Below are 24,535 nucleotides of genomic sequence, written 5' to 3'. Positions count from 1 at the left end.
ACTTTGATGCAGAAGAGGAGTAGATGGGCAGCTGGCAGAAGTTTTGTTTTTGACTTCAGTGGTGTCTGGACTTGCCCCGGTGTTTGTGTCTCCAGAGTCTGACTCAAACCCAGTTCAAGCCACTGGAAAGAATCCCAGCAGCTTAGCAGATATAAAGTTGCCACTCTTGAAAGGATAAACTTTTGGTAACACATCGTTTCATAAATATCTCTTCTTTCTGATCTGCTGGTGAGCTATCATCAAATGGGGTTTTTAACGATGGTTATTCAGGCATACACAAACACATTTCATCCTGCTGGTGCTACCCAGATGACGCACTCGCCGCACCATCACAACAGATTTTGGCACCGACGCTGTACCCATTGCACACAACCTTCTCCACCCGCCAAATGCTCTTTTCTTTTCTTGGGCAGTGGCTGAGCTGTGCATGTTTGCCTCCATTTGCTGCTCCCTTGTCTTTCCTTTGCTATGGCTCCAACTCTTTTATCTGTTTGCTTGTTCTGCTGCCTAAATCTTCTTATTTTAGTGCTGCTGGGCTCCTATCATGTCAAGGGTGCCCACAGCCTCCATGGCATCTTCCTTTCTTAATCCAAGCAGGACATAAAAGTCACCTGAATTTGGTACCGTTTTGAAAAATGACTGTTCTCCTTTAAAGCGTAAGGGTAAGGCTTGTGGGGGGAGGTGGTATGCTTCATTAGACCAACTGATAGAAAAAACAGACAAGCTTCTGGGCGTGCAGGTCTTTGCTTGGGGCATTGAGGAGTGGCCAGTGAGCAGATTTCTCCATGGCCTCCCTTGTGCAAGCGCAGCTCCCCTATGGATGTGTCCGCGAGGTCTGCAATTTGTAAGCCAAAGAAATGTTTCTGCTAATCCATAACTTGCCTAACAAGGGCTCCCCATGCAAAAATGGTTGTTTGCCTTCAAAGAAATGCTTTTGGAGAGCTATTTTGTGGTAAGTCACTCAACATTACTGATCCTCATTAGATTAGAAAAGTACATGCTTTCCCTGCAGGAAGGGTATGTAAGCGTTGGGATTTCTAACATTAGAAATGATTGAAACTGAATGGTTTGAAATGGTAATTTTTCCTATAGCTGACATTTAAAAGATGACGGTTTTCTTTCTCGTGTCCATTCTCATTATTTATCAGAACTTACAGTGGGATTTACATCCATAGCAAGTAAAATGGAAAGCCGGACTCCTTTCAGGCCACTGCCTCCCATCTCCTTCCCCTGCTGCTCTTCCAGCCTTTACCAAAAACCTGCACTGCCACCTTCTGCCTGTCTTACACATCGCAGCTGAATTTCCACCATGGTTTGGGCTTGTTTTTTTTTTTAACTCATCCTGCCAAATTCATAATGTATGTCCTAGGAAAACTTGGAATACAAAGAAGAAACCATGTGTACATATGCACAGTAAAGATGGTCTGTAAATTGATTTTTGTTTCTGGCTGGTCTCTGTTACAGATGGCGACTGCCCTGTACATAATTCCAGCTTTGATTTAGGGGAAAGGAACACTACGGTGTTGCTCCCCATGACCCAAAAAACTGAAATATTTTGTTCAGCTGCCATTAAGCCAAGATAGTGGCCAGCGATTAGCCACAAATGTTTTGACAGGTTTGCTCAACAGCTTGGCTGATGCAGGCAGCATCTGAAATAACCAAATAGGCCCTGGTAGAAGACAAAGCTTAGACCATGATTTGGTACAAATCAGGATTTCTTACTTGGCTTTGGAGCAGATCCCTGATTCATACCCAACTGTTATCTGTTTCAAGTTACCACACGAATTGTGCTACTTTTGTCTTCTACTGTGGCAAAGGAGAAGGAAATGCAAGTCGTGCGTGTCTATGGCTTATGGATGGATTAAAAATGCCCTTTTTTTACTTTTTCTTTCTTTCGAGTTGAAGTATTAGTTAAATAAAAACTCGATTTGAGAAAAAAGAGAAGTATCTGAAAGCAAAGTGAACCCAGATGTACTTAAATCCTCTTGCGTTGCTCATTTAAAAGAATTCTTGGTATTTTTCCTTTCCTGGCTAAGGAAGGGGTGCCAAAGTCACCCTCTATTTAGGAAAATAAATGTTCTTCGTGAACATGCTAATTCCTGCAGCAGCCAGCCCTGCACCTAGTGGCGCTTCCAAGCAGGAGCAGAGTCCCTGACCCCAGCCCTGCAAACCTTTGCAAGGGAGATGGGTTCACCACTGGCTCCCGGAAAGTGACAGAGCAATTATTAAATATCTAAACCCCAACCTTTAACAGAAAGGCAGTTCTTGCAGCCTTGAAAGACTTGATGCATTGAAGAAAAGGCTGGAAAAATTTCCCCTGCGTTGTAAACGTGATTTCTCTCAGCACGGCTAAGGGAACAGTGGCATCTGGTGTTCACCGAGCTCTCTTACAGCCACCGCTTCCCAGGTGGGTGCTGCTGGGCTTTGCTGGCCGTGGGCAGGATTTGGCTTCCCACGTGCAGGTAACTAGTGGCCCTTGAGACCTGTTAGCTGTCAAAGACATCTGCACAAGTGTCCAGGCGTGATGGGGGCCACAGGGGAGACTCAAGCCCATCTCCATGGCAGCTGGAGGTCTGGATGGGGCATCAAACGAGAGAAACCCAAACTTGCTTCTAGTGAAGAAGGTTAATTGCCCGGGGCTGTGGCAGTGACGTAGCACCACCAGGGAGCCTCAGACTCCAATGCTGTTTGAGATTTACATGTTTTATAAAAACTTTATTCCCACTTTCTCAGTAGAGAGGAATTTGCTCCTCATGAGGTGCCCTCGTGCATTTGGTGGGGCAGCCCGTCCGCCCAGCCTGTGAGACTCAGCCTGTGCAGCAGCTCCAGGCTGTGATGCTCAACTCTGTGTGTCTGACATTTTTACTACCTGGACGTCTCCTCAGTTTAATCTCACGTTCTCAATTTAAGACCCAAAATGCAAGTGCTTCCCAGGAGCCTCTCCCCTCCCAGGGATTTTTAACTTGCCCAAAATCTGGAATGAGTTTCGCTGGGAGATGTTTGCTTGTGCTTCTTTCCCCATCTTTGTTCTTGCTATTAAACAGTACAGTCCCACCATATCCGCAGTATAGACCTGGGTAACTTTTCCTGTGACACAGCCTAAGTACGTCTTTTAAACGCCTCTGGTGGGCCAGTATCAATAGGCAACCGGGCAGTACCTGAACCTTATGGTGAGCGTGTGCCGACCCTGGTGGAGTGTCCTCTGCTGCCAGTGCCTGAGACACAACCAAAGGCTTGTTTGGAGACAAACTAAGCTGACTCTCCTTCTCCTGTCAGCAGAGGAAGCCCAAATCTGAGCAAAACAAAAGTGCAAGGTGTGCGTCTCCCTGGTAATTTTTATGCAAATTAGAAAAGGCAAATTACTGCTTTTGTTTTACTAACTGAAATTCAGTTTATCAGTCTTTTACCTCAAGTGCACAAAAGACGGGGCACTTCCTTCTGAGATGAACAGAATGACAAACTCGAGCTGGGAGCTCTATGGAAACCACATTTTTAGAAGTTCTGCATCCTTATGCTTACCCAAAGGCTGGTTTGCAATATTTGCAGATTGCCCCTGACCGGTTTTTATCTGAGTGCTGGGACTGACAGACCTTTTTCTGTTTGCGTTGTCATCGGTACACAATTTGATGCACGAGTCCCCAAGCCTGGATACTCCCCCCTGCTGCACAGGAGCGAGCGACTCCGCTCTCATCCGATGCTGCTGGTCGTTCCTGCTCCTCCCTGGGGCCGTGCTCAGAAATCAGCACTTCCCCTGCACAGGGCCGTACTTCTGTAGCTAAACTCACTCAGAGATTATAATTATTGTCCCTTTCAGGCAGTTTCTGACCTATTAAGTTACAACAAAATGCATTCTGTTGACATCAGAACCAGTGTCACAGCTACAAGCGACAGCAAGGGGTGGTTGTGCAAAGGCGCTGCTTAACGTCAACCTCCGTCACCAAAACAAGCAGCAGCACAGCTAACAAGATATCTCTTCTTCTCACGCGTGAGATTTTGGAACTCATCAGGTGGTTTTATCTAACACGTAGTACTATAAAGTGATAAGAACCCAAGGGCTGACTTTTGGGGGTGGTGTCATGGACTTTGGCACGGTGTTCCTCGGACTGCCGGATCTCTCTGTTCTGCACCAGTTTGTTCAAATCAAACCCTGGAGTTGCCACGCGCTGAAGTTTATTTTCTATAAAAACATGGGAAGTTTTCCAAAGTGCAGCTGAACTTCTGCTAAAAAAAAAAATAGAAATCAATGGGAACTGCGCACCTAACTCCAAATCCCATTGAAGTTAAACTCAATCCTTATTGTTATCTCCTACGAAGACTTTGGTCCTAGGCTGGCAAATGACCCAACTCTTGCAAGTCAACGGGCAACTGTAAGCGTGTGGAGAACTGGCGGCAGGAGTGTACGCTCTACAAATACCCCAACCCTTTTGCTATCAGCAGTCAAAATAAACGTTGCTGCCAAAATGGGTTACAGAGAGAGTAAGAAACATCAGGTTTGTAATGTATTTTGTTTATTAAACTCAGTTTTCACCGAAGTCCCAAGTTGACAAAAATGTTTCCCAGGAAGACTGACAAACAGAAACAATTCATAAATATATATTTATTTTTTTTCAAACACTGCAGGTATAAACAAATAAAAGCTCTGGTTTGCTATTTTGGGAGGTCCTGGGTAACCAGCGTTTTCAACTGGACAATTAACAGCACTCGTGTTAACCAGTGAGGAATTTCCACTTGTTTTTTAAGGATCAAATCCAGCATTTTAAAATTATTGCTCATTACCAGACAGAAACCCAAGATATAAAGGATGTTCATTAAAAATCCTCATTAACAGCAGGGACGGTATATATTGACAGTACATGCAGCTTCATAGTGGGGTTTTTTATGTAATTAAGACCAAAACTTTCAGAAATTAAGATGTTGGGCAACCAATCTGAGGATATTACAGGAGCCAAATTCTCAGCAGGTCTGACCTTGGCACCTACACCTTTTAAAATCTTGGGCTAAGCACCCCTGACGTGAACACCTCCAAACCACTAACGGCAGGGGACACAGCATCCAACTGCGACATCGCTCCAAGGCTTTGCCGCCCGGTGCCGGCTCCTCTCCCAGCTCTTCACTGCTCCTGCCTCTTTGCCGAATCCGCTGGGACCTGCCTGGTGGGGCTGCCGTGGCCTGGGGAGGAAGGAGAGGACCAGCGCACAGAGAAACGCGGCGGAGTTGTAGATGACTGAGGTATTTTTCCTCCCTCGCTGGTCCTCCCAGCCGGCGGGGCTGAGGGAGGGGACAGTGGCAGGTACCAGCAGAAGGTGGAAACAGGGATCTCCTCACAGCGCTCGTAACTAGAGGCATCTTGATTTTTGCAGCTACTGGTAGCAACACCTTGTGCAGCAGGTTCCCCTCGTGCCAACAGCACACACTACTAGGCTACGGGGCTACACTACAGCAGTTCTTGCTCCCCTCAGCTTGGGAGCGCCTTGGGGCCAGCATCTGCCTTCCCGTGCTCTCCCAGTGGGGCACGGCTCGCTGACCTCCTCGTTCTGCTCCGGCCGGCCCGCTCGCTTCTCTGCCGGAAAACAAGGAGCGGCACTACTTGTGCCAACCCCTCGGCAGAGGAGCCCGGTCCTGCAGGGAAGGAAACCCTCTGTCCCTCTCGGTGAGGCACGCTCCTCAGGGTATCGTGACAGAGATGCACTGCGGGGCCTTCTGGCTATCGTCCACTCTCTCCCCACTGGCTCTCTTTGGATACACCACGCTGGCCATTTTGAAGAACTCATCCGCAGCGTCCAGAGCTATGAGCCGGTCCTGCCAAAGCAACGGGGTTTTACAGTCACTACGGGCTGCTTTGGGCAGCTCCCTGGTCAGAGTCCTCCCCCCATGGCAGCTCTCAGGTTAAGCCAGGCATTAGGTCTAATCTTTTCCCACTTCATTAACAGGCTGCAAGAGGTTGCGCAGGCTTACAGGAACTCGGGGGGGCAAATTTAAGGTGCTACAGCACTGACATTTCCAAGGAAGCTGACCAGCCAAGATACAAGTGCAACATCTGATGGGGATGCCCCAGATGCCACCATGTATTTGAGCGTCCTCTGGTGCAGTTCACCTATCTTCATCTACTCCCTCTCGTTTGAGCTCACTTGCAGGGATGGGGGCCGCGGGGACAAAGGCACGCTCAGAACTACTCACCACCACGAAGAGGTAGCGCTCAGAAAGCTCCCAGCTGGTTGGGAAGATGTTCGTCTCTTCGGAGAGCTTTAACAGGATGTCCCGGGCTTTGCCCATGTTCTGAGAGTCGCTGATGATGCTGAGTTTGGTCACCGACAAGAGGGAGTCTGCTTCCTTCTGAAAACCTGGGAAAGATGTGTTACAGAAACGAGTCAAACATGCGAGCAGGGTCATCCCTGAGCCCTCCAGGGTCCCTTATTCGCCCTCCACCTTGGGCTGCTGCATTCCTTCTTGCTAAAATCAACTAGCATTTCCTTGAAGCACGCTCCGCGTCTGCAGCTGGGGCAGGTATGAGCTTGCTGGTGGAGAAAAAAAAAACACATATACCCATTCAGAGCAAGTTTGTTGCTGGTTTTCCAGAGGCGGCATATGAACGCCCACACCCAGGGTGTTGCTTCAGCTCTTGCATGTTCCTGATGCTGACAGAGCTTTCAGGGCTGGTGGGGCTTCCTGAACACCCAGCGACTATGCCTATGTGTTGTTGGGAGGTAACAGTGATAAAAATCCTGCGGCAGTAATGGATGCACGGGTAATTGTTCTTGTAGCAGTTGGCATCCCTCATAGGAAGGGTATCCAGGGAAGGAAAGGCGGAGGAGAATGAATGCAGGGATCTTTAAATGTAATTGCTACCTTTAACTCTGTTCAGCTCCAGGGTGATGTGTCTCACCTGAAAACACTTACAGGAGAAAGAGTAATGGTCTTATGACTAAAGCACAGGTCTAGATAACAAAAGATAGCAACTTTCACATCTGTTTGCATGTCTAGCTTCGCTAAGGCTAAAGGATCCCTGGCCTTGAGCTTCCCCACCCTTTGCAAAACGGCTCCAGAGCCACTGCAGACGTGGGGGAGATGTGGGAAACCCTTTGTCAACGTGCAGTAACAGATGTAAGGATGTCAAGTGATCCCTCCCATGTTCGGTCTGTGCAGCCTGCGCAACCACCTGGGTGAAGATGAACACTGATATCTATTTATTAATTTATTATGTTCCATCCAGACGCCAGAACAGCAGGTAGGGCAGACGCAGCTGACATAGATACCCATCTCTTTTCCTCCCAGTGATAACACCCTTGAACAGCCCAACAAACGCGCTCGACTCGCACATCCTCCTCTCAGGAGCTGCCAACCTCCTCCAGAGCATGATGCAAGCCAGTGAGCCGATGTGCCGGAATGTCACATCTCCTTGGCCCAAGTGTCATGTGCTGCGTGCGAGGCCATTGGGACAACCAGGTCCCCATCGCCACTGCCTCGTGCGGAGGAGCCGCAGCTGAGCACACGGGACCCGGGGGTGCAGTTCACTGTTTGCAGGCCAGGAAATAGCAGGAGTGGGAGGGTCACCATTGAGCGATTTCGTTTCATGAAAGAACATTTCAAACTCGCTTAGGAGCAAACAAGGTGGGTGGTTTAGCTCTGCTCAGCTGGCACGGACTAAACAGACGTATTTCAAATCTGAAAGGAATATTCATTTCTCCCTGCTTATCTTGCTTAGAAAAAACAGGGTGAATTCCCAGGTGTCCCTGCTAAGTTTCCACAAGGAAGCCTGAAGTGGATGATCGCGTATGCTATTATAGGCTTGAAAGGCTCTCCCGCTGGTCATGGTTCGTGGGCTTTTTGATGTGCCTGCAGACACGGTGGCTCCGTCTTCCCCCCGCAGTGCCAGAGCTCTTGGGAGTCTCCCACAGGCTCTCGGCTGCCGTGTGGGCTACCTGCCGGCCCTGCTCAGCAGCCTTGGTTTATTTTCCTCTCTTTCCCCTCTACCAGCCTGATTTTGTGGAGCCATTCCCATCTTCAACCATCCTGGGACCTCTCATTTGGTACGACACAAATGACATGCTTTTGTCCCCTGGCTTACCTAAATCCTCCAAAATGTGTTTCCACCGGCTTCTCACTTCTTTTCGGGTCTGCCGTAAGGTATAAATATCATAGTTGAGCTTTTGCCATTCCTGCAAAGCAAAGGGATAAGAGATACTTAGTCATTTGCATGTGGGGAGGGCTCGGCTGACTTTCTAGGAATTTCAGCTTTTAGAACCGGAGCCAGAGTTGAACTGTTGATGTTGGCACTGAGGGATGTGTGTGAAGGTCGATGGCCAGGCTGCTGTTGCCCCTGGAAGAAATTACGCCGACCAGCGTGGAATATTTTAGCTTGACATTGGGTACAGCGTCTCTGTATCTTCTCTGCATGTACAAAACAGGCTCCAGTTACTTTGAAACTGGGGTACAGAATTTCGCTTAGGCGTTGCTGATGACCAAAGTGGTCTCCTTGGTCAGACAGGGAGAATATAATTCCAGCTCCGTGCTGGAAATTATAGTGCTGTCCCTGGAGAACAACATGAACTTCCAAACGTTGTTCATTTAAGAGACTTCAGTCTCTTCGGTCCAAAGCCCTTTACCCCAAACCTTGACACCCTGCTAGTATCAAATCCTGAGGGTGTGAGAATACCTTATTCGGCCTTCAACAGCTTGAGAAAGCATGACCACATATTATTACCTTCTGCAAACTGTTGCAACACCTTATTTTCATATTCTTGCAGTTAAACTGTCATGGCACATTTTCTTACAGCTGGTGAGAGCCCAAGGGAAAATAAAAGTTTGCAAAAAAGTTACTGCTCTCAGTTTGGTCACACATACAGCGGCTTCGCCAAACTGCTCAGCCCTCTGTTTGGCATTTAACTGGGGTAGGCAGGCTTTCAAAAGCACTGGAAAACAAGAAAAAACAGACTTTTTTTAAAGGCTGGGGTACCCTTTTTAAATAGCAAAGAAGAAGGATGCATGTGGATGGCTGAGGGCTGAGCTGGAGTCATTTGACATAGTAACAACTATTCTCGGTGATGCCAGTTGCTGCAGTTCATGCCTCGCTTAACTATACACTTTAAATCCTTGCACTTGACCTCAAGCTTTATATCTGCACAATGGGACACTGTCTAGAGGGCAAGGTTTTGAGGTTATTTATTAAAGTTATACCAGCACAATGAAACACATCGGGACAAGTATGCGTTCCTCTGGAAATGCACGTATTCTGCAAGAAAACCGGGAGTATTTTTCCTAGCGGAGTTTAATCAATGCACACGCTGAAAGGGATGCATTTACAGAAGCATCCACACAGCAGGTTGTAACATCCTTCAGATAATTTCCCTCCAGTAAGAACCTTAATGAATCTCATTTCTCAGCAACAGATTACATACGTGGACTCTTGTAGAATAAGGGGCTGTTAGTCTGTGCCAGCTCCCTGGGATTTTCCTACGTGACTCGCTGGGTTCAAAGGGGTTAAACAACATCCACGAAAGTAGGCTGTGCTTTAGAAATCCCACTGTTTTCCGACACCTGGTGCCTTAAAGAGTTGACTTGATTTGCTACAGAGTTGGAGATTTCTTAGTGGTTTTTTTTTCTGAGCCCAGCCGACATGCCACCACTGCAGAGAATTAAATGACGAGCCCGTTTTCTTGTCATTCAGCGATAGCTGCAGGAACCCTTGGAGATTATGCTTTGGAAGAAGCAGCCAGCAGGGCTAAGACAAGGGTGAACTCGGGTCAGGAGAGCAGGGGGAAGGCAGCTCCACCGGCAGCCGCTGGCTCTGCCCCGCTCGTCCTCCCGCAGAGCAAAATCGCCTTCGTTTTTAGCTTTGTGCTGCTGCTCGCAACGAGCTCGCTTGGCCGATGGGAGCTCCGTTTCTCTCTCGCCTGCAGCAGTACTTGAAAACAGCTTTACGGTTTGCACAGGAGGACACCTGGCAGCCTCTTTCAGCCCTTCGCTAGAAAAAGGAGGAAGGGACAAGGCTCCTCTCTCTCGTGACACCAGCTCGTAGCTAGGAACTGTGTTCCTCTCCGTGAAAAAGAAAAGAGGAGCTTTATTGTATTAAAGCTTTGTGGGAAGTTTACTGCAACCCTGAAAGTTTTAAACAAAGAGAATAAAGGCTGCACGATGCCTCGGTCCCCGCTGGCAGGGATCCCTTGGAAACATCTCAGCCTGCTCGCGACCCCATGGTATAAGCAGAAAGGAGAGCGCATCACTCCGGGCACGCTGGGGGGGAAATAAGCTGTGCGTCTCTGCCCTCCCGCGGAGATAAACAAGTGCTTTCATGCACACGATCGATCAACACAGCCGCAGTGATGCCAGCGGTGCTTCACGCTGCTGAATTAGCAAGCTGGGGGGGTGGGGTGGGAAAGATGCTCCTCTCCCCGAAACGCGCCTGGCTGGCACCCGGCAGCGGCTTTCAGGGCTGCAGGGATTTACCCCCCACCCCGTGGTAGTGAGCCGGACTCCTCGCTAAGCTAAATGGCGAGTGGTGCTTAGCATGCAGGGAAGCTGCTCCTGATTTTCTCTGGATTAACAGCGGCGTGTTTTCCCTTGTCTATTTTTACTTTAAGGGAATCTAGGTTATGGCTTTCCTGTATGCTGTAGTTACTGAGTTGCGTTATGGGAGCGAATACAGTGCATATTTAGTCCCAGAGGATGTCTAACAGTGTCCTGTTGTTGAAGAACTTGAGGGGGGTGCAAATGAGCAGCTTTGGTCCAGAAAATGATGCTTAACAGTGGTGCCTGGGGGGGAAACTCTTGTTTTAGTGGTATTTCTTCTGCCTGAGTGTGGAGTTGGATGTATTAGACTAGAGATTATGAGGGTGAGGATGGGCAGCTCCAGGCTGAGCTCTTGAAGGGACTCAAGCCCTGCTCTCCATGAGCCTTAGAAAACACCGAGTTTTCCCAGGCGATTCCTTGTAGCAGAGACGTCCTAAATGCTGTGGGCACGGGGTTGTCCTCTGTGTTGCTTTAATGAGGGAAATAAAGTTAAGAGCATCTTTTCATCCCCCAAATTAATCTAAAAAGCATTGCCCTTTAACTACACAGCAGATGAAGAGCAAAGCTAGTCCTGCCTGTGTCGCTGCATAGGAACGGGCAACATCAGAGACTCTGGGGAGGGTGTTCCCCAGGCACATCCCATGAGTCACCAAGATGTGACCTGGGAGGGATCCGGGCAGCATCACGAGGCCGACGCTGCTCAGCACCCACTGCCAGGCAGCCCCAGGGCAGGCAGCCGGGACGCCGGCCAAACCCCGCTCTCCCTCAGCCCTTCCTGCTGCTGGGATGATAGGGACCACCACTGGGATAGGGACCGCTTGTGGGACGATAGGGACCACCACTGGGATAGGGACCATCGGGGCCCCAACCAGCCGAAGGACAGGGCACACCGGTCCTTCCCGCAAGGTGTCCGAGTCCGTATGCGGGCATGGGACAAGCAGCTCGCTCCCAAAACTTTGCTTCTTTTTGCATCTTCCATGCACCTCCGTTCCCTGTACTGCCTCTTGCAAAGTTAGATGCAACTTCTGGAGCAGTGAGGAGGCTCCTCGCACACAGTACAGAGAAAGTACAGCAGGAATCTGCTGTTCATCAAACCCCTTGGTGTTCTACAGGTCTGGGACATCCCAGTGATGCATTTCAAATCAATCCTTTAGGAAAAATACCCTTCTGCCAAAATGTGAATTAACCACAGGAAACCAAAGCAGGTTGCAGTTCCTGGCCCTTTTTTAGGCAATCAGTTTTGTCCTTTTAAACCTACATAGCAGGGCATAACATATACCCGTGGGGCCTTGAGAAAACCCACCATGCACGAGCCAAGAATGTCCCGGGAGCAGCAGGGAAACGCTGCTGCCTCGCTCCTCGGAGCGCTCAGCCCTTCAAATATTTACCTGGAAAACTTCCCTGGACTCTGTAGTGTGCTACGCTAAATCTGCAAACGCCAAATGGAAGTGAGGAAATGCTGGGCATGAAATATAAGCCAGGCTGGTATACGACCAAGAGCTCTGGGAAAAAATGTGCCAAGAGAACAGGCAAACACTGTCCAACTTTTCATCCGTGCTCATATGGAAATCTCCTAATTAGTAGGTAGCTTTCCGTATGTTGCCAAAGCAATCCTCTATCAAAGCTGCCTCCTTTATTCCCTTGAAAGCAATTGGTGTCACCATTCCGTTCAAGAGTTATTTTGGAAATGAGGTCAAAAGAGAGTTATCAGGGAAAGACTGCAAAATCCCAGCCCTGGCAGGTACCACGCCGCATCCAGGGATGCTCCCACTCTGGCCCAGCGACTGGCCCCACTGGAAGGAGCTGAGCAAACACAAACTCTAGATCCACACTCATACATTGAGCCACCGACCAACAGCTCATCTTAGAATAAGCTTAAATTGGATTCAGTTTTAAGAGAAGCACGTGGGAGTTCACAGATAATTTTTCATATGTATTACGTGGGTCAGTTCTGGGCTCCCCGACTGCAATCCCCAGCCCTGGGCAAATCCCGTCACCTCTCTACGCCCCAGCAACAGCGTGTCGCAATGCTGACCTCCTCTGTAACGTGTTTAAAAAAGAATAATCCTGTAGGGGAGCAGGAGGAAGCAGAAAAATAGGCCTTGTCAGCTCACTAATGGGCTTGCCAGGAGGATCACACCAGCGCAGCAATGCTGGCCAGGCCCCCGGCGGACATGCAGGCTGAGGAATTGCCTTTGCTAGTGGGGTTTATGATCCCGCCTTCCCCAAGGGAATAAGCCGAAAGAAGAGAGAAACACGGCATTTTCAACAAGCCATAAGAACAGTGTTTTTTCCTCAGCCATAATGCAAAAACCCACCTTTAGTTTCTGTTCACAGAACCATGGCGCAGCTGCCCTAAATCTGGCTCCTTCTCTGAAGGCAGTATCGGTGCAACAGCTCAGGCTCTGGCATGGCTGGGTGATTCCATGCACCCCAACAGAGGTCACAGAGGCACCTGGGCCACCGCAAACTGGTCCTCGGGGAGAGGGGCATCTGCCACACCATGCACATAAGCCAAATAATCCCAGCTCCTGCTGTTAACATTGGAGGCATGGTAGTCCCCCTTCCCCATAAAACGCTTTTCTCTGCATTTAGCGGGGCGCGTGCTGGAACAGTGACTTGGCCTGTATCTATGCAGCATCTTAAATAACATCTTCTTTTCCTAGAGGTCCTCATTTCACCTCCAGATTTGGGGTTTTACTTTACACCACAACAGGTTCGACGATGCTGCAGGGCAGGAGCGGGGGAAAAAAAACAACCCAACCTTTTTTCCATATTTGAAAAGTTGACCCCAGCCTTCAAAAGCTTTGACGCCAGCTTTGATCTCCAAAGGCTGCATCAGGTGTACCAGCCCCCTTAAGCCAAGCCCTTCAGCTACGGCTTTTCTTATTTTCTCTGAGCACACCCTCCCCTGCCCCCACTTTGCTTCCAAAAGTGCATCCAAGCACATGGCGCTCGTCGGCCACACGCAGAGAGAAATGCGGAGCCGGAGAAGTTGCTCAGTCCTCATCGTTTTTGGAGGCTCCAGCAAATCTCGCCTCATCCACCAATTGCACAGTGGGTTTTGCAACTGCTGGGTGCTCCAGCGAGCTCCACCATGGCCGACCGCCTCAGCACCCAGCACCCAGCAGGACGAGCAAGTGGGAGCGAAACGGGGTGCACCCAGGACCTCACGGCGTTTGCTTTGAAGAGCTTGCTGCCCTGGTTCGGCGAGGAGCAGGGTGGAGCAGCCACCCTTACGCAAGCAAAGGTCACACCGAGTTTGGGCTGGAGCTGCCAAATTTCCCTGAGCGGGGCAGTCGGGAAGGGGCAGGGAGAAGAAACGGCTCCGCATGGATCGGGTGTGGGTCCGGCCCCATGGCAGGAGCAAGGAACTGACCCCGAGGGAGGGCACCAACGCTGTGAGTTGCTGGCAGCTCCGCCATGAATGATCTAATATGCAGAAAATTGAGCTACAGGGTGCATTCGGTGTCGGAGTGCCTGGCCCTTCGCAAACCTAAACGGTTTGGTTTATTTATTTACAGCGATCCATGGTGCAGAGGTTGCCAGGCTGGGAGAGAGCCATCACGGCCCATGCCCGCTGACCTCCAGCACTGTGCCGATGTCACTGCTGCGTCTCGGCCCACCGCTTCTCCTGCCCTGGCTCGCAGCACCTTGTCACTATGTGAATAACCATTTTTAAAAAAAAGAGAATACCCAGGAAAGCAGAAGTGGGTTGGGCAGATGAAGAAAAATGCGATACTGGTTTGAGGCAGAGGTGCCGTAGAGATAAAGCACCCACGACAGAGCAACCTGCTCTTTAGGATCCTTCCAAAGTCCTGTGCTGGGAAACCACGAAGATAAAGGTGGGGAATGGCAAAGCACACAGCAAATGCACAGCACGCCCAAATTTCTTTGCTAAATGAAGGAGCAGAAATACGGGGAGTAGTTCTCCTTTCAGCCCGATTTTAACCAAGAAAAAAAAAAGGGGCTATGGCTTCGTAACACTTGTCCACTGCGTAACAAGAAGCCGTTCCTCCAACCCCTGTCCTACAGCATCCGCACACATCACCCCGGGGACTTCGTGAGCAGAGCAGCTCCCAAAGCAGATTATGGCTTTTGCAGCCCAGTGTTTTTTTGCAATTGGACTTTTTTTCTCTCTCTCAGGGCTGAAGCCTCATTAGGAGGGGAGGGCAATGCAGTCTGGCCTAGTTTTAAAATGCTCGCTGGAGGAAGGAGGGATTTCAGCACCCGGGGCCGAATGCAGGAATGTTGGCTTTGCCGGCCAAGTCCCTCCCTGTCCTGCCACCCAGAAGGAGCTGCAGCTGGAAACTGCAGCGGCTGGACGGGCTTATCATCATGCCTCAGTTTCCCCGGCTGTGGGAGAGAGGCAGCAGAGAGGCTGGCAGGCAATAGCTGCAAAGGGCACTCTGCCATCGTTCAAATCAAGCGTATCACACACTGGCTTTCTTCAAAGTCAGACTAATGATGTACTCCTCAGGCTTTTTTATTAATTGCACTGCATGAAAAAACACAGGGTACGTCATCTTACATTCCTTGTGGAGAGGAAGCCCCGTGCCCCACGCTTTCCTTTTTCACTGGCAGGCACAGCGACTGCGCAGACCCGCTAAAACCCCACGGACATGCCGAAGGCAGAGAGAAAGCATTGGGTTTAGGACAAGCAGGCGCATTGGGTTTAGGACAAGCAGGGACACTGGGTTTAGGACAAGCAGAGACATTGAACGTAGGACAAGCAGGGACACTGGGTTTAGGACAAGCAGGGACATTGGATGTAGGACAAGCAGGGACATTGGATTTAGGACAAGCAGGGACACTGGATGTAGGCCAAGCAGGCGCAGGAGGTCTCTCCTGCTCCCCCGTAAGCGATGCTCTCCTCTGCAGCCTGAGCAAGGCTGACGCACAACGCTCCCTTGCCCAAGGAGCCATCTTTTTAGCAGCCCGTCCACTTATGATACTGTTTTATAAATAATAATAGCTTTTAGGAGGCCTGCCTCATAACGAGCCCTAAATCAAGTTTAAAAGGCCGCTTGACTGGGCGCAGGCTGAAATGAGGAGCTTCCACTGAAGGGAGGGTTCGTTATGAGCTTGTTTACGCCCTGAAGTACACCCAGCTCTGAGCAGCTCAGGACCGACGCAGCCCCCTAAACGGAGTCGTCCTCATTTCCTTTGGCCAGCATGTGCTGGATGAAGCTCCCTGTTTTTCTCTAAGACAAGCAAACGCAAGATAAAGCAGTGGCGGGGAGGGAAGAGAGTATCTTCCATAAAGGTTACGTGCAGCCATGAAAACGCTGTTACAAACCCATCCCCTGCAAACACCACAATTAATTCAATCCCCACCAAAAAAAAACCACATTACATGGGGATTCTGGCCAACAAGGATACATTAGGACTGCGTTATCTCATTTTAAGTTCTAAAAAATTGTACTTTTGATCTCAGCTGTACGTCTGGAGTTTAAGGCTTCTCGTGAAAGCTGCACTAGCCTGTGGTTTAAAGGGACTGTCACAGGAGGAGAGTTACAGTCTCGCAGTCTCTCGGATGAAGTGGAATCATATTGAAATTAAACGTGAAGCCCCCAGGCTTTCCTGCAAACATTCTGAAGCCTTAAAAGCAACCAGAGAGGGGAAAAATGTGTCACTATTTGCTACAGCCTGCTCCTAATCAGGCCACCGCAATCTCCTTTGCGCAGAAGTACTTTAGCGAAGGAAATCGGGGCTGCAAAACAGCCTTTATGTAACAGCAGTGATTTTTCCCTTCTGTGCTAAGAGCTGTGCCAGTTCTCCGCTTCTCCGTAATTGCCGTACAACCCATCAGCGGAGTATTTAACTTGATGCATCACTGGAGCGGCAGCTCAGCTCTGGGTGCTGCCATTGCCGGGCAAAAGCCACCGCAGGCAGGGCTAACACCAGTCTGACCACGGAAAGGCCAAATCGGGGAAATATTGGACAAGAAAGGCAGGCTGTGAAGGTAGGAAATGGAGCTGGGGGTCCCAGTGCTACCAGCACACGTCTGTGGGAGGAGGTGGCAGAGGTGCTTCAGGGCACGGTGCATCCCAGCTCAGGGTGGCTCTCCTGGCTCAGCCGCCAGGGACATCCCCCACCCTCCCAGGGACGAAATGGCTACGGACGCATCCACACCGGATATAGGCTAAAACCTGGAGGGTGATGGAGCAGATGGGACGACCTGACGCCTACGTGAGCCACACTGGAGGACTTCGGGGTCTTTCCGGTGGCTTAATGGGTGCTTAAATAAAGGCACTGCCAAAGCATCTGATAAAAGCACCGAGCCTCGGCCCACAGTGAAACCGAGCGTGAGGAACAGCACCGCCTCACCTCCGAGTCCTTGTCCAGCTGGTTCCTGACCACGATCATGTTGTACAGCACCCGGTCGTCGTCCGCCTCTGTGTGGGTCACATCGTGCGGGGTGCTCCACAGGTTCTGCTCCTCGTCCCGTGCCAGGGTGGCTCCGAAGGAGGCGTAGGGGTTGTTGTTACTGCAGAGAGGGGGAGAGGGGAGGCAGTGTTATCTACCCCAGCACCACGCCGCCTCCTTCGACCTTCCCAGTAAAGTGCCCGTTGCTGTGGCATCCCCTCTCGCAGCCCAGTGTCCCGCCTGGGAGAGGGAAGGAAGAGGAGGAGGGGGGAATGGGAAGGCAGACAGTTTTTTAGCTCAGCAAACATCCTGACCACACAAGCCACGGTTCGAACCAGGCAGTGCTGCCATGAAAGGCATCAGAGGCACACATTTGCTAAAGAGACCAGATATTATTTGAGCAGCAAGGATGGAGGAACTGTGAGCATCCATCTGCGAGGACGAAAGGCGGCACCTCCCGCCGCCCCCTGCCCTGCTCCCCATCACACCTTCCCACCCCCAAACACTCTGCAAGCCCCCCGCCGCAAGCCGCTCCCAGCTTAATGCGGGAACGGTTCTAATTAACTAAGACTCTAAAATCCCGCTGGCTCCAGAGTGTATTTTCTCTCTGCCCGGCTAACCCTGCGCCTGTGCCAAGATGCCAGAGGCACGACCTGTCCCCAGGGAGACTCTGTGTGCAGAGGGGTACGCCTTGAGCAGCGAGCAAGGGGACGGCTGCCTGCAAAGCCTCTCCCTTGCCTCTTGGCCAACGAAGGAGCTTCTACCCATCTTCTCCTCAAAGGCAGTGCCGTTGGGCATGGTTTTATGTCGGACGAAACACGCACCGCCTCTGCTGAGGGAACTGGGACTGTTTAGCCCAGGGAAGACATGGCTGGGGGGGATCTTATCCACATGTATGGATGGGAAGGAGTGAAGGAGACAGAGCCAGACCCTTCTCGGTGGTGCCCCATGACAGGACACACATTGACATACAGGACATACAGGAAATTCTCTTTAATCACAAGAAAAAAATATTTTGCTGCAAGGGTGGGTGAACACTGGCACAGGTTGCCCAGGGAGGTTGTGGAGTCTCCATCCTTGGAGACACTCAAAACCCAACTGGACATGGTCTGGGGCAACCTGCTCCAGCTGACCCTGCTTGAGCAGGGCTTGGACTGGATGCTCTCCAGAGGTCCCACCTCCACAGTCACGTTTCTGTGTGACCCCACAACTCTGTTTTCTCCCCAGCAGCCCAAACCCTACCCAATCAAGCAGGCAATCCCCACAGGGGAAAACCCACCCTGGCAGCTCCTACCTGAGAGGTACGGCCCAGCTGCGCGGTGACCTGTGCCAAGGCGCAGAGAGGACGCGTAGCCCCGTCTTTCTTTTGGGGATGGAAATGTCCTCAGCCTGCTTGTGAACTCCGGGCTTTATTTGCTTAGCAAGAGCATCATCTTCTGGGAAGGCTGTCCCCACCGAGGCAAGGAGCTTTTCTCCGCACGGGTGGCAGTTCTGTGGTTTGTGGCTTTATGTCGCTACTGGGATGTGCATTTTTTTTTTAATAGGGTTATTTAATTCTGCCAGGAGAACTTTTAGCAGAGGATTTCCATAATGTTTCTAATCAAGATGTCCAGACACTTAAGCAGAACAACGCAAATGGAAAAATATTTTCGGCCTCACCCAATAGTCCCACCAGCCCTCCTGTGGCAATCCCTGCTCGCTTCTTGTTAGAACAACCCACTGTTTACTCTATTTGCTACCCAAACCCCATTCCTTCGCAAGGAACCCATCCAGCGAAACCTCAGATAACACTGCAGGCGCTTTAGCCATGACGCCAAGCCATAAAAAAGATGCTAAGAGGAGCTCCAGCACATAGATGAAATAGAAAAAAAATCACTCACATCAGCATTCCTGCAGGAATTAGACTTTCAACAAACCAAAAACCTGAGCAACAGGTAATAAGGGAAAAGATAATCTCTTATAATCTCTCATTAAGAAAAGTAAACGTAACTTGGAAGGTGTGGATGGCATAACTCAGCTGTTCCTACACCGGAGCCAGCATGGGTTCGCTCAAACCGTTTCTCAACCATGGAGCAGACCCAATCCAGCCTGGAAGAGATCCCTCAGGAGCCAGCCCTGCCACCAGCACGAGTTCAGTCCCGTCCTGCCTTCGACAGGCTTCGTCCCACTCAGTGACTTACCCTTAACGTCTGACTTACTTTAAAAACCAGCATTAGGCAATAACACCAACATGCCTTAGCTTTTACGGGACGCTCCCTCACGGCTTGCAAGGCGCTTCCCAACGCATCTCTTATTTCCAAACCACGGCACAGAGCATCCAGCAGCCCTTAAGGGATGCAAGCAGTGCCCAGGAGTCATCAGCAAATCCATACCAGCACGGAGAGCTCTGCCGACGGTGAGCACTTCCAGAGCGTGCTGCACTCCCAAGCGACATTTAAAACAAACAAATGGGAGGGAAAAAAGGAGCACATGAAGAGCAGCCTGTTTTGCAGGTCACAGGAGTCTCTGTGGGACCAGAGGGGACTCGGACCATTTCACACGCTGGGCTTTATCCAGAAAATGATGCGTGCTAATGCTTCATCGACAAATTTCTCTCCGGGGGGCTTTCAGTCTACATTAAACTCATTTGGGGATTCGGAGCCCAAATTGTTGGTTTATTTGCATCCTGAGGACACCACCACCCGAGCCAGATCCCACCTTCCCGCATCGAGAGACTGCCAAGCAGCCCGGGCGCTTTGCCACAGCAGCCTGGCGCCCTGACTTTGCCTGTGGCTTTCCCAGCACTGTGCCTACGTCTGTGCTCGCTCCCCACCTCCACGCGCAGCGCTGGCTGCTCCCTCTGGCCTCGTCACGGGTTACAGCCAGCCTTGTATATGCTCAGGTAACAAATGCACCTAATTATATGCATATTGCCTCCTTCTCACCGCTTCATTCTTTGGCACGTCAGATTTTTGAGGCCACAACCACTCTGCTTGGGGAAAATAAGGTGAAAAGTCATGAAGTCAACATTTCAGAAGCAAAACCAGCTCCCCAAAACCAAAACGCAGCTAAAAGATCTGAAACCTCAAGCAAGTTGTTCATTTCAAACAACACTGTGATAAAAATAAAAATACGGCAAGCGTGCTCTTGCAAGATCCCCGCTTTGAAATAAACCCCCAAAGCCTCCCAAAGAGGGACAAGCCAGCGATTAGGCTGTTAGCTTAATTACGCTGCAAGAGCAGGTGCCTTTCGAATGCCCAGCGCCTATACAGGCTTTCTGACTTATAGGGAGCGTTAATTGGATCGCCAGCGGAAGGCATGTTACTAAAGAAAGGTGCCCGGCAAGGGACAGCCACCCCGGCTGGCAAGGCAGCAGGAAGGAGCCTCTCCGCACGTGTGCTTGGCTCTCCTTAGGTTAAAGCCAATTTCCTGACCTGGAGGCCCCATGCTCAGGATTATCTGGTTATTATTTAGGTAACTGCTTCAACAGCACGAAATCAGGACGTTTCAAGCCCTGTTGCCAGCTCTGCTATTACCCGATACCTATGTAGGCCACACCGGGAGCATCCCACCCTCCTTCTTGAAATGCCTCTAACCCACCAGTGACACCGGGAGGGCATGGTCCCTGCCCCGTTCCCGGGCTGGGGCACCCACCGCGGGCTTGGTGGTGGCCAGGACCCCATCTGGCAGCTGGGGAAGGAGGGAGCAGTGCCACACACCCCGCACACAGATGTTTTGCAGCATGCAAAACCTGCTCGCACGGCTCACAGCTCTTCTCCACGACTCGGGGCTTCATCTTTTTGTGCAAAAATCCCCCACACACCCCCAACCTCACGGCTCCGTGCACAAGACAGACACGACCAAGAGAAGAAGGGAAAAAAAATCTTCTCTCTAGAAATCATCACACGTGCTGCTATCACATAAAGCCGGCTCCAGCAGTGCCGTGGGGTGTCTTTTCCAGCATCCCCAGCCCGGGAACGGAGTTCGGCGGGACGCGACCCACTGCGTGGTGCTGTGGGGACCCCCTTTCCGTTCGGTGCCTCGGTCTCCTCTGTTGAAATCCCAGCGTGGAAAGATAAAAAGCTGAAGGGTTCCCGTGGGGAGGGGAGCACGGGAAACACCGCCAAGACGTCGCTCTCGGTTCGCTTGTCAAAACTTCACCGTAAAAATCCCCCCGGCACGCAGCAGTCCGGTGTGCATGGCGGTGTCAAGTCAGAACCCGGCCCCCGCGACAAGCCAACCCAAGTGCAAAGGGAACTGAAAGCAGCTTCTTCCCGCCGGGAGACAATCCCTTTGGAGCCTGATCCGGCTCTCGCAGGGGATGCTTTCCGCGGGGCCAACTCCCCACGGAGATCAGGGGCTGTAAAATCACTGGAAACTGTTTTGGGGGAAATCGGGGCTCGGGAAAGGGCTCTGGGGTGCGGACGGTGCCGGCCTGGGGGTGAAGGGCGGGGGGGGGGAGGTGGCTCACGCGTGGCTGCGGACCGAGCGACCCAGCGCCGGTGGGAGCATCCCTCCTCCGGCGCAAGTCGGGGGCGGCTCAGTCCCATCCCTCCAAGGGGGGCTGGGGGACAGGGAAGGGGACGGGGGACGCGGGGGGGTCTCACCTGAGCAAGGGCTCCTTCTCGGGCGGCGCCGCCTCCCCCCCGCAGCAGCCGCAGCAGCCGCCCAGCGAGCGCAGCCAGGCCCCCAGCCCCATGGGCGCCGCCGAGAGCCGCGCTGGGCGGGCCGCGCTCCGCCCCCCCCCGCCCCACGGCCCCGCAGCGCCGCCGCCGCCGCAACCGGGCACTGCCGGGCTCCCCGCCCGCCCCGCCGCCCTGCGCCGCCGGCCGCCGCTCCCACGGCCGCTCTGGGCGGCGTAACTCAGGGCCAGACCCCCCCGCGCCCTCCTGCCTCCTCCTCCCCCCTCCTGCATCTTCCAGCTCCCTCCTTGCACCCTCCTGCATCCTCCTTCCACTCTCCTGCATCTTCCAGCTCCATCCTGCGCCCTCCTGCCCCCTCCTGCATCCTCCTTGCGCCCTCCTGCACCCTTCTGCCCCCTCCTTGCGCCCTCTTGCACCTTCCAGCTCCATCCTTGCACCCTCCTGCCCCCTCCTGCTCCCTCCTGCATCCTCCTGCCCCCTCCTGCATCTTCCAGCTCCCTCCTTGCACTCTCCTGCATCCTCCTGCCCCCTCCTGCATCTTCCAGCTCCATCCTTGCACCCTCCTGCGCCCTCCTGCATCCTCCTTGCAACCTCCTGTGCCCTCCTGCATCCTCCCGCGCCCTCCTGCATCCTTCTGCACGCTGCTACGTCCTCCTGGGTCCTCCTGCTCCCTCCTGCATCCTCCTTGCACCCTCCTGCATCTTCCTCCTCCCTCCTGCGCCCTCCTACATCCTCCTTATGCCCTCCTGTGCCCTCCCGCACCTTCCTGCTCCATCCTGCATCTTCCTGCTCTCTGCTGCAGCCTTATGCACCCACTTGCATCCCGCTGCACCCTCTTGCATCCTCACACACCCTCCTGCAATGCCCTGCACCCCCCTGCATCTTCCTGCACCCTCCTGTAACACACTGCACCCTCTTGCACCACCCCCCTGCACCCTCCCTCATACTCCCACACCCTCACGCATCTTTCTGCACCCTCCTGGGTGCCCGTTCCAGCCGGGGCGAGGGGGCCACAACACATCGCGTTGCATTGCAGCCCTCTTGCCCCAGCTGGAACGGGCCACCACTGGCCATCACAGCATGGCCAGAAAACAGAAATCCCCCCTTTCCCATCCTCCGCACCACTACCCTCCCAGGCTTGTTCCCACTCGGCTTTCGGGACACAGGGCTGGGAACTGCAATGGGACATGGGCTTCTCCTCCATCCCAGGTCCAGCCCTCCCTCCAACTTACTGCATTGGGTGCTGTGGATGGTGACAAATTTCATCAGCAAAAGCCAACAGCACCACAAAGCTGCCGGGACTGCCGGGATCCTGTTGGGAACCGGCTGTGCCTGAAAACACCAAAATCACCATCTGGTACTTTCACATTGGCCACTTTGGGGACCCACTTGGCCATGAGTGTGCCGGACGGCAGTGCCACCACGGTGAGCTGGGACATTCCGGCCAGTTTAAGGCCATCAAGTAACAAGAGATCAGCGGCTCTACAGTTACAAATGAATTGGAGACAACGATAAGCTGTTGGTGCCGCTGTGCTCAGCAAATAAAAACGTAAGATGAGCCAGGAAGCACAGAGGAACCTCCGGTCCCTGAGCAGGGAATGGGAGATCTCAGCATGCTCCGCCACGGATTCTCACCTGGCTTCTTAATTAATTTCATTCCTCAGCCCCACAATCAGTCTTCCCACCCGCCTTAATTAAAAGGCGAAATTATGGGAGACGGGCTTGTTTGTTATTGTTTCTGGAAGATCCCAGTGCTGGGGCTTTGCTCCCAGCCAGGGCTTTCCACTCCCCTGCGCTATGTATCGGTCATTCACAGGGAAGGATTTCCAGCAGGATGAGCCACGGGGAGAGGCGGGATTCCAAAGTCAAGGGCGCTCTGCCTCCACACACTTCCTCCTCTGACCTTCGGCTTGCCCCTGCCTGCCTTTATTTCTTCTCCAGCCTTTTGTGTGCTTGAGCACGAGAATAACTAGAGGATGTGCTGGCTGCTATCAAAAGGATCCGGCAATCGGCCGTGACGCTTGCATGGGCGCCGATACCTGCTCCCCGAGACAGTCACTGCTGCAGAGATCCCCTTCTCCCTCCCCGCTCCCTCGTGGGTTGAACCACCAGGTCTCTCTCTCATCTGCGCTCTCTTTTCACACAAGCATTGATTTTTTTCTGGGCTGCGGATGCCGGGGAGTGGGCAGGGCCAGCCCCGATCCCAGCTGAGACCTCAAGGCACAGCTATAACACACCCAGCCATGCCATCGGCTGAGATATCCTTGGTTTGCAGCTAACTCCCTTCCCCATGAGGAGATTTCAGCCCCACCGCTTTTAAGCCAAGAGAATTACATTCTTCATTAACTCAAAGCCAGAGCCCTCTAGGTTTAAATAGAGCCTTGTAGAAATATTGTTTTCCAATCCCTTTATTCCGTGTTGTGATAATAAATTTTGTTCCTTTTCTACCAGAGAACAAATAAACAAGGAAAAGCCTCCCAAGAGCTGAAGCCTCACTGGGGTCTTAAAAGCAAATAATTTTCTTCAGAGCATAGGACAGGGCTGGGCATCTTCCACAGGTTGTGCTGAGGAGTCAGAGCAACGTCGGGTGAAATATGGCCCCGGACATCCCCCGGGCTCCCATCGGGGTGGGCAGAGCATATTCCTTGATACGTGCACTGGGTCTGGATTTCTTTTCCCAGGATAACACCTTGGAGCTCATTACAAGCAGTAACAATGGTGCCAGCGCGTGTGTTGTGACCCTACTTAGAATCACAAAATGGTTCGGGTTGGAAGGGACCTTAAAGCCCACCCAGTGCCACCCCCTGCCCTGGGCAGGGACACCTCCCACCAGACCAGGTTGCTCCAAGCCCCGTCCAACCTGGCCTTGAACCCCTCCAGGGACGGGGCAGCCACAGCTCCTCTGGGCAACCTGGGCCAGGGTCTTCATCCATTCACACTCTCAGCAAAGTACAGGCAAAATTACGGTATCAAAACCTCAGAGGCTGGGCTCTTGCCAGGTGCTGCAGGTTATGAAAACATGGGGACCTTTGGTGCTT

At 52.0% G+C, this 24,535-nt stretch overlaps 1 protein-coding gene across 1 annotated transcript; it reads right to left on the bottom strand.

Annotated features, from left to right (window-relative positions):
• Nucleotides 1-3,803: 3,803 nt before the first annotated feature.
• Nucleotides 3,804-23,966, bottom strand: MREG (melanoregulin). The gene is made up of 5 exons (XM_074594682.1): nucleotides 21,462-23,966; nucleotides 16,837-16,996; nucleotides 8,066-8,156; nucleotides 6,178-6,341; nucleotides 3,804-5,799 (listed from the first exon to the last, which is right to left on the bottom strand). The coding sequence occupies exons 1-5, from the start codon at nucleotides 22,046-22,048 to the stop codon at nucleotides 5,665-5,667; spliced, it is 1,137 nt and encodes a 378-aa protein (XP_074450783.1). The 5' UTR covers nucleotides 22,049-23,966; the 3' UTR covers nucleotides 3,804-5,664.
• Nucleotides 23,967-24,535: the final 569 nt, after the last annotated feature.

This window comes from Larus michahellis, chromosome 7, assembly GCF_964199755.1.
Source record: "Larus michahellis chromosome 7, bLarMic1.1, whole genome shotgun sequence".
NCBI classification, from domain to species: domain Eukaryota; kingdom Metazoa; phylum Chordata; class Aves; order Charadriiformes; family Laridae; genus Larus; species Larus michahellis.
The sequence above is the reverse complement of the archived record's forward strand: the minus strand, read 5'-3'. Positions and strand labels throughout refer to the sequence as shown.